The sequence below is a fragment of the Coregonus lavaretus genome (genome assembly GCF_964263955.1).
Source record: "Coregonus lavaretus genome assembly, contig: HAP1_SCAFFOLD_4251, whole genome shotgun sequence".
In the NCBI taxonomy this organism is placed as follows: domain Eukaryota; kingdom Metazoa; phylum Chordata; class Actinopteri; order Salmoniformes; family Salmonidae; genus Coregonus; species Coregonus lavaretus.
This window is the reverse complement of record NW_028164520.1, coordinates 19692-30288: the sequence shown is the minus strand read 5'-3', so window position 1 is coordinate 30288 and position 10597 is coordinate 19692. Positions and strand designations below refer to the sequence as shown.

Below are 10597 nucleotides of genomic sequence, written 5' to 3'. Positions count from 1 at the left end.
TTCAGTTGCCCTGAGGAGAGCAAACAAAGGATCTGCTTCGGGAAAGTAATATTCCTGGTCGTAATGCTGGTGAGTTACCGCCGCTCTGATATCCAATAGTTTTTCCCGGCTGTATGTAATGATGCAAAACACATTCTGAGCTAATAATGTAAAAAATAATACATAAAATAACAAAATACTGCAAAGTTTCCTAAGAGCTAGTCGCGAGGCAGCCATCTTCATCGGCGCCACATTTAAGAGCCATGCGCCACATTTAAGAGCCTCTTCTGCCTGTGTGCTGTCTCTGTCTTTGTCTACATACACCTCCCTATTCCCCCTCTCCTAGCTCTAGCAGCATTCTTTAGTGGTTTTATTCTCCCAGGCCGCCCCCTGTTCCAGTGCTGTATATGTTTTGAGCGCTACCTGGCAGTGGTCCACCCTGTGGTCTTCCTGAAGTACAGACTGCTGAGATACAAGGTGGGGTGTTCTGGATTGGTTTGGCTGGTTGTGATTGAGTTCTGTTTTACTTTTATGCTTGTAAACCACCACATCATATATGTTATGTCTTTGGGTGAAAGTCTGGTCTTCATTTCATTTATGTTATTCTGCTGCCTCTCAGTTCTCAGGGCTCTGAAACAGCCTGGACCTGGGGAAGGAGAGAGAGAGAGGGAGGGGACAAATAACATGGTAGTTGTAGAAGCTCTTGCTAAAATATGTATGTGTTTTGATTAGGGTTGCAAAATTCCAGTAACTTTACCAAAAACATTCTCCACAAATCCTGGTTGGAAGATTCCCATAATCAGGAGGGAATAACCAGGAAATCCAGATTTTGCAACCCTAGGTTTGATTCATTCCCTCTTATCTGGAAGATTACCTATCAATCCTCTTGCATGAGATCGGACGATAAGATCTAAAAAAAATTCAAGTGTGGTCCACCCTATGGTCTTCCTGAAGTACAGACCCCTGAGATACAAGGTGGGGTGTTCTGGATTCGTTTGGCTGGAATTTTTCAACCTTAGGTTTGATTAATTCCTTATCTGGGAAGATAAGTGCTTCACATTGCATATTTGTGTCTGTATTTAATAGTTAGATGGGATGATAAGACCCAAATGTTTAAGGGTTAAAAAAATGTGTATATTAAGTATTTGGTCTTTTTAGCATGTTTTTTCTTCTTTTTTGAATCCTTCTTATTCAATAAATGTGGTGGACTACTCATGTCTGTTAATTTTGATAGAGCAGAAACAATCTGACAATCATGCAGTCAGAAAACTTTTTTAAAACTATTAGCGGTCTTCGCAAACAATGTATATTGTTTAGCTTTTTTTTACTGTATTTTGTATTTGACGTTCCATTCGGTCCTAGACTATGGTGACATCATCTATATGAACACAGTTGTCACTTCATTAAAGCCGTTAAATGCAGTTTATCATAGCACATGGCGGTTTATTACGGGTGACAATGAGTACTCATCACTGCATTCTCTACCAGAAAGTTGGTTGGCCCTCTTTGATGTCACGTAGGTTTATACATTGCTATGTTTTCATTTATAAAGCCCTTTTACAAAAAGTCCCACTGTACCTAACATCATTACTAAATTGCAGACATACGTGTTAACACACCCAGTCTCAGCGATGGCTAACTCTGGAAATTCCTTTGGTCTTTACTGAGTTAGGTAAATCAGCTTTTCGTTTTCTTGCACCTTATTCGTGAAACAATCTTCAAAATGTTGTTAAATTTGATGTTTTGGTGCCTGTAGGACAATTCAGAAGGCTGATTGAGGACCTTATTATAGATGAATGTTTTTTTATTACTGTGTCTTTCTTTTTTTCTGCTTGCATTTTGTATGTTTTATGTGTGTGTTTTCTGTAATTTATGTAATTCAGGGATCATCTGTAAAAGAAACCGTGGTCTCAGTATGACTTCCTAATAAAATAAAGGTTAAATAAAATATCACTTGTAAATGTAATAGTGAGATGGGATGATGAGCCATTTTTTCAAGGGTTAAACAAATGTGTTTATTACATGTTTCTTTTAACTTTTTTATCCTTCATATTCAATAAATGCTTGTGCTGAACTACTCACTTTTCCAGCATGCCAGTGGCCATTTGCTAAAGTGAAGTCGGTTACACCGCTGAACTGCAGTCAGGTCAAGACCCTGGTGAGGACGACGAGCACGCAGATGAGCTTCCCTGAGAAGGTTTCTGACAGTTTTATCAGCTGTCGAGGTGGAGGAAGCCGGATGTGGAGGTCCTGGGCTGGCGTGGTTACACGTGGTCTGCGGTTGTGAGGCCAGTTGGACGTACTGCCAAATTCTCTAAAACGACGTTGGAGGCGGCTTATGGTAGAGAAATGAACATTAAATTCTCTGGCAACAGCTCTGGTGGACATTGCTGCAGTCAACATGCACATTACACAAAACTTGAGACATCTATGGCATTGTGACAAAATTGCACATTTTAGAGTGGCCTTTTATTGTCCCCAGCAGAAGGTGCACCTGTGTAATAATCATGCTGGTTAATCAGCTTCTTGATATGCCACACCTGTCAGATGAATAGATTATCTTAGCAAAGGAGAAATGCTCACTAACATGGATGAAAACTAATTTGTGCCCAACATTTTTTTGAAATTAACTTTGTGTATTGAATATTTCTGCAATCTATTATTTCAGCTCATGAAACATGGGACCAACACTTTACATGTTGTTTTTATATTTTTGTTCAGTATACAGGTTAAATTGGTTTCCATTGCATTTTCAACTTTACTGATGGTTTTGACACTGCAAATGTTGCATTATATAGCAAATGCACCCACTCTGGTCTTGGCACGTGCACTCTAGCCCACATCTTGCAGATACAGTGTGGGTATAGCCTACATGTTGAGATTATTATGGGTAAATGCAAAATTATTTGACATTTCTTTTATCCAACATGTACTTTACTCGCATACAAAGGGTGGATGGAAACCTGGTTAATGAGTCCAATTATGACTCCTCCAGCTGGCCAGTCCAGTCCACTGCTAGAGTTGCATCGTTCAGGTTTTATGTAAAAGGTTATGGTTTGACCTCATCTGTCATCTCTATTTCTCAAAACCACAGATCACTTCAGCCATTGTCTCTTATAATTACATCTAGAACATATAGATATATAGGATCTCTGTGCATTCCTCTTTCTAGGATGCCAATCTTTGATGGTTATGACTAGAAGTATTGCAGCTACAACCGGAAGTGATTAGGAGAGCATTTTAGCTAACCCTAACCCCTTTCCTAACCTTAACCTAAGTCTCCTAACCTGTCATGCTAATTATCCTAACCTTCTGCATAAATCCTCCTAACCTGCTACAAAAAAAGTAACTTGTAGCTGTACTCCCTCTAGCCCAGGGATGGGCAACTCCAGTCCTCTGGGGCCTGATAAGTGTGACACTTTCACCCCAGCCCCAGCTAACACACCTGACTCCAATAATTAACTAATCATTATTTTCAGTTTAGAATGCAATTAGTTGAGTCAGCTATGTTTGCTAGGGATGGGGGAAAAGTGTGATACCACTCTGGCCAGCGAGGTTTGAAGTTGCCCATCCCTGCTCTAGTCAAAACAATCTTTGATCTCTGCCATGAAGTCCTGCTTTCCTGTCAGGTGACCCACACCTTTTCACCTCATTTAACACCTGATTTACTTAACAAAAGGAACATCTCAATAGGTGGTCGAGGTATGTCATGACGTAGCACAAGGGGGGGAAGGGGGGCTTTCCTATATTGATGTCTATAGCTCCTCTATTGTGTGTGTACTTTACTGTATTTATACTTGGGCTCCCGAGTGGCGCAGTGGTCTAATGCACTGCATCTCAGTGCTTGAGGCGTCACTACAGACCCCCTGGTTCAATTCTAGGCTGTATCACAACCGGCTGTGATTGGGAGTCCCATAGGGCGGCGCACAATTGGTCCGGGTTTGGCCGGTGTAGGCCGTCATTGTAAATAAGAATTTGTTCTTAACTGACTTGCCTAGTTAAATAAAGGTAAAAAATAAATATCAACGGTAATGTTTCGAAAATCACTGGAGGATGGACGTCTAACGCTGCAGTACACCGGTTAAACCAAGTTATGGCCCCCTCTAGTGATGGGATGTTAGTGCTAATTTTGGGTTGGAGTTTAACTCTACACAGGAAGACCTTGGTTCTTCATTCTAAACAATAAATAGTAATCACTGATCTAATAGATATATAGTAATGAAAATTGTATAGGTAAACGCAATAGTACAATTACTTCTATAAACACAAACATTGTGTGAAAGACTTGAGTCAGAGGTGCAGTTGAAGTAACAGCTTTAATACAGAATTATGGATACATGCAGTCACATTCAAATATGCCAGATGAAGGAGTAAGTCACAATCTCAAAATCAATACATAAATACACCTCCTCAAAGTATGCATGTATCATTACACTCATGATTATTCGGATTCTTTCTCTCATAGAACGTGAGGATGAGACCTCTGCTATTACAGTCGTCTGTGTGTTATCTGTTACACAGGATGATGAAAAACACTGATGTACTTCTGACATTTTAAGTTAGTTTGGCAGATTCAGGTAGGTTCAGCATTTAAAGCAGGTCACTCAATGTTATGATTGTAAGCAAAGGATATGAGTTCACCTGGCATCCGGACAATCACTTGCCATCAAGGGCAAATCAAGTCCTATCATAATATTATTATCAGTGCCACTTTATCATTAATGAAAAGTCATGTGATTTGTAGTATAGTATTGTGGTGCTTTTTTTCCTAGTCTGCAGTACTTCATGTCTTGTTCTATTGTCTCATGCCATCCCACATTTAATCGTTTTTTTATGATGACACCACCTCAGAGGATATTACAAAAATAGCGCAAAGGATTTTTTATTACGTCGTTACTTCTTTCAGCTAAATATCTGGCTGATGCACTGGTGGTTGCACTTAGGATGGCTTGATGTTTCTTTAGGAACTCTCCTTCATATTTTGCCTTTAGTTTCTCCTCCTCAATGCGTACCTCCTCTTCCTTCTCTCTCAGGATCCTCTTCGTCTCCTCTTCAATCGCCCTCTCAGCCATTTGGAACATCTCAGTGGTGTAGCAGCTTCCTCCATTCATCGTGACCATCTTGTTCATCTTCTCAAGCAGTTCAGTGACCTGGGAGCGATTCTTCTTATCTTTGTTGTTGAAGAGATGATACCGCCCACTGCATTTGGCAATGACATGCTGAAGATCTGGACTGGCACGCAAAAAGTCTTCAATTGTTTGTTCTTCATCAAGCTGGTCTGCATTTGTGAAGAGGATGATGGTGTATCTTGCTGCATCTTCTCCAAAGAATTTCTGAATCATCTCCACTGCATCTTTCTCTTCCTTTGTGAATCTAACCAACGCTATCACTACAAGGAACACATGGGGACCAGGAGCAGCGAAGGAGATGCACTTAGCTATCTTTATCAGGGTCTCCTTTTGTGATAAGTCAGTGTCAAACAAGCCTGGAGTGTCAACAATAGCAACTTCTCTCCCATCCACCTCCCCTCTAGCCTTGTCACACTCTTTTGTCAGAGAAACAGGGGAACGTTGAGACTCAAAAACTTTTTTCCCCAGGATGGTGTTTGCTGTTGCACTCTTCCCAACTCCAGTCTTCCCAACCAGAACAATCCTCAGCATCTCCTTTTGCTTTTGCTGCACTGTTGAATGACAGACAGGCATGGTTGTTACTTTTCTTCTTGAAATCAGAGTCAAACATGTTTGGTCTGTAGAACCTAAACTGTGAACAAATTACCAATGGCTGTCTATCAATTGAACTGTGTGAATGCAACTGCAACATGAAATTGTAAACTATAATCATTCTTTTTGATCAAAGAGACAAAGACATTAAAAGAAGTACAATAATCCTGTGCATTCTGCAATGAAATATAACATTTAACATACACAATTAACCTATCAAAACTGACTAAGCTAATCGTTATTGTGGTATGCGGTACTGACACGTCATTACACATACACGCCACCATGTAGTACAGTACTGCATATGAGTAGCTTTTGGTATTACTGTTAAAGAGTATTGGGACGCACGCAACACACCTTGGGCATTTTGGACAGTGGAGGCAATTGCCGACTGCCTGGTCTAAAAATCACCTTGCTTGCATCATAAATAAATACTAATTATTATTTGTAGATCAGTCAAATTTACCCGTGATACATCACGTTTTTTGATACATCACATTTTTGATGCTCTCGAATATTGTTGTTGAGTGCAGCCGTGACCAGTGTTGTCAATTTAGCAACTTTTCATACCCCTCCAACTACTTTTAATGGTAAAAGACACTAGCGAGTAACGACAAATTCAACTACTTCTCTGGGGAGTTTTGTCACCGAGAGTTTCTATGGTTTTGATAGCATTTCGCGCCTTTTCCCACTCAATCTGCCGAAAAACGAAAGTGGAAGAAGTTGTCTGTGCAACAGAATTCACAGCAATGGCACACAGGCAGAGAAGCACAAGGCGGGGACCCCAGATGTGTCGTAGCAAGGCTAATTGGTGCTGTGACAAATTGGTGCATGCCTGTTACACCATGCTCAGGTTTAGTAATGAAGCAATCAGTTCATAAAGAGCTACTCCCTCACTTCTTCCAAGACATAAATAGTTCAATGGGTTATTTAGTTGTGGTTGAATCAAAAATATTGTTAAAAAGCACAGCAATGAGAGAATTTCATGAGCAGTTAATTTTTGAAGAACACAAAAAACAAATACTAGACATGAGTTCCATTATGTCTTATTACCGTGTAGGTAATAACTACCGTGTAGTCCCCTGTAGCTAAGTTGGTAGAGCATGGTGCTTGCAACGCCAGGGTTGTGGGTTCGTTTCCCACGGGGGGCCAGTATGAAAATGTATGCATTCACTAACTGTAAATCGCTCTGGATAAGAGCGTCTGCTAAATGACAAAAATGTAAATGTAGGTAGGTTACTCACCACCAGCCATATTTGGGTCTTGTAAAGTCGATCCGACAAGTCTTGTGAGAGAGAAGGGATCTGTCCAGATAACAGAACTTCTCCTATAGCATCACTCAGGCGGTCTGCCCCATAGACACGCCCACAGTATTCTCTTGGCAGCTGCTCATTTTCGAAATAATGCTTCGAACACACCGACTGTGATACTGTTGGGTTTTATTTTTTAATTGGATCTGTATGTGATGAATAGCTTGGAAGGAATGCATTAATGAGGAGCACTGTACTGATATGGATTGTTTCACATAACAGGCTGATAAGAACACTCTCTCTTTGTTGTCTGTGAAACTGTCCTTGAACATGGCTACAGTGGATTTGTGTATTTTCGGTGCTGACTCCGCAGGTTATTATCATAGCAACTATGCCTGGCAACAAATGGAACGGATTGGCTGAAATGGAGTCTGGACCACACTCAGTCCTTTGCTCTGGTTGGCCAACAGAAGAGGTGGAGGCTTTCTGTCAGAGTATTTGAGAAAGAATCTGTAAACAATAATTCTAGTTCTCAGAGTGCCCTGCGTGGTATCTCAGCGGACCCGTATATACGAACCTTCATACTTATCATACATACATTTTGCATATAATAAATTAAGCTTGGATTGAAGATCTCTTGATTCTTATTCCAATACCAGATTTGAATTACGCAATTTCTAACAATTGGTGACCTCCGACTGTGATCTGGTAGCGGAACTTCACTTCGCTGGAATTCACCCAGCCTATTGGACATCACTGTCATCGAACTGTGTTTCACAAATTGCCCGGGCTTCTATAAAGGTAAGCAAAACACCTATTGTAATATAACTGAAGTTTTGCACATTGGCTTTATCCAAATTAATTTTGTGAAGCACCTGTTTGATGTAAGTGAACCCTATTGTACTATAAATAACAATTACAGTATACTATTTCGATTTCATAATATACTATGCAAATGTTTGATGATTGTGATGGTTAAACCCATGGGAGTGCGAGCTATGACTAAGGCTCATAGGAGGCACTTTAAAGTAGATTAGACAGTGCGACGCTATGACTAAGGCTCATAGGAGGTACTTTAAAATAGATTAGATAGTGCGACGCTATGACTAAGGCTCATAGGAGGTACTTTAAAATAGTTTAGACAGTGCGAGCTATGACTGAGGCTCATAGGAGGTACTTTAAAATAGTTTAGACAGTGCGAGCTATGACTGAGAGACTCATAGGAGGTACTTTAAAAGTTAGACAGTGCGAGTGTTGTCGTATGCATGAGAGTGTGAATGACAAACCTGTATACCTTGATAGAAAACTAATTGGGAATCAAAGACGTCTGTGCCTGTCCAAACTGTATAATTTGGGGATAACTGTTGGGTTTGTGGTTGCTTAAACCATATAACCCGTTAAAACAATTGGGAACATAAAGCTAAAGTGATGAATTGTGTGACTGAACTGAAACGGTTGAGCTGATATGTTTGAACTGTGCCGTTTGGTGTTAGACATAGCATAATTCTGGTTATAGGTGCTTGGGTTGAGGCTTTTTGGTTTATTATTTGATTTAACGTTTGATGTTTGACCCTGCAAAATACTGGTTAAACAATTAGACTGAAATAATTTGGTTTATCGTTTCAATATAAACATGCACCAACTTTAACTAATTAGGTGGGAATTATTTGATTTAAATAAATAGACTAAAATACTTTAAATAACCACAGAATATTGGAAACACTAACACAGCTCCTCGAAAGAGCCTGCTCCCAGAGGAGAGGGAGAGAAAGTTGCGAGGGGAGGGGCTGGAGAGAGCGAAACTGTGGCTTTTGGAGCGAGGAAAGACTGGGAGTTGGCTGGGAACACCACGGGGTGATTATTTGAGAGGTGCCTGTGGGTTTCTGACGAGGGATGAGATGGGTGAGAAAGTAGAGAATATTTACATTAGCATTTTTGGCGATTTGGCAGACGCTCTTGTCCAGAGCGACTTGCAGGAGCGATTGGGGTTGAGTGCCTTGCTCGAGGGCACATCGGCAGATTTTTCGCCTGGTCGGCTCGGGGATTGGAACCGGCGACCTCTCGGTTGTTGGCGCGGCGCTACTGATCACTAAGCTGCCTGCCGCCCCATATGAGTTTAAAGGTTGTGGCGTTGTTTGATCATGTGATAAGGTTTAATTTGTAATCGGACCATAACTAAAGTGGTTGTAGAAGTAATGTATAGGTAGGGGAGAGCCAATAGGGGGCTCCATTGAACTATTATGGTTTATTTGGCATTTCAATGGCATAAGGTGAAATCTGTATGCATGAGGGGAATTCGATTATATATTATTATAGTATTATGGACACTCCGTAATAAATAAACTGAACCAAACAAGACGTTACTACAGCAATAGAGAATAGTTAATGTTGTTACGTTAGTTCTTAAACCTGATGATAGAGGTAAATGCAGAACGCTGTTAGAGTGTGTTTTATTTTTGCTAATAGGGTGTTTGAGACGGAAGGGCTGGCTAGACGGGGGTGATGACGTGGCTGGATGTGCGACGTGAAAGTATTTACTTTGAGAGAATCGTAGATGGTGTGGAGTGACTGGCGATGTCCCTGGTTCGAACACAGGTAGGGACAGTAGACAAAGCTTTCGCAGTGGGGCTATATACCTAGATTACTATGTGGATTCTTAAATAGAAGTATTCTAGAAAAGTCTATGAAGATATGTTATACGGTTACCATGCGCTCTCCCCGAAGGAGCAAGGGGAGGGTGAGAGACAGTACAGTTCAGATGGTAGGAACATCATTAAATGTATGCTAATCAACGATAGCAAGTAGTTGTTTTATTAATTAGGGCATAATCAGAGAGAACAGTTAAATAAATTGAATAGCGAACTGAAATGGTTTAGCGGGAAATGAGGAATTAGATTGATACAAACAATTATTGATGGGTTAAGACTGGGGATAACCAGGAGAAAGAGATTAGCTCATCTCGTTGGAATGTTGCCAAGGGCTAGGGGAGCAGTAGTGGAGTTAGGCAGTATTTAGGTCATAAAAGTGAGCTACCAAATTAAGGCCTGGCTATTTGTGGTAGTTTTTCAAATTGGGTTTTTCAAACAAAAAACAACACACCTAGTATGATGTTTACAAAGCCTTGTTGTTTCAATTTTGGGGAGGTTTCAGCAGGTCAAGTGTGATAGGTCTTAGAGGAGCACACAGTGAATTTTATGGAGTTTTTTGGCTGAGTTTGGGGTATATATGATTTCTTATGAGAATGAATGGCATGAGGACTTAATGAACACTTGGGATAACTAACATTTATGAAATATTTAGAATAATGGTAATGTTTAGTATACTATGGGATTAAACAGTTCGTTAAATGATTTCAGTTGCCTCTGAACTCTGTTTTAACCTTCTGGTGTTATTTTAATCATCCACACTAGTAAATTCTAAAGGCATGAGAGGAGGACTTTAAGATAGTTTATTTTACTAAGTTGAGGGTAATTTGTAATACTGTGCAAATTGTGAAGAAGATTATAGTTTGGTAATAGTATATTTGATTTGGACCATAAAATAACAGAAGAGAGAGTGGAGGAATGGCAATTGGATAATGAATTACCAATATTAACTAAAGTGATTGTTTAGGTAGGTGGTAATATTGACACATGGCCAAATCATGTG

At 40.2% G+C, this 10597-nt stretch overlaps 1 protein-coding gene across 1 annotated transcript; it reads right to left on the bottom strand.

The window, feature by feature from the left end:
- Positions 1-4321: 4321 nt before the first annotated feature.
- LOC311116952 (GTPase IMAP family member 4-like) lies at positions 4322-7083 on the bottom strand. Its single transcript, XM_084191961.1, has 2 exons — positions 6944-7083; positions 4322-5659 (listed from the first exon to the last, which is right to left on the bottom strand). The coding sequence occupies exons 1-2, from the start codon at positions 6951-6953 to the stop codon at positions 4827-4829; spliced, it is 843 nt and encodes a 280-aa protein (XP_084048087.1). The 5' UTR covers positions 6954-7083; the 3' UTR covers positions 4322-4826.
- Positions 7084-10597: the final 3514 nt, after the last annotated feature.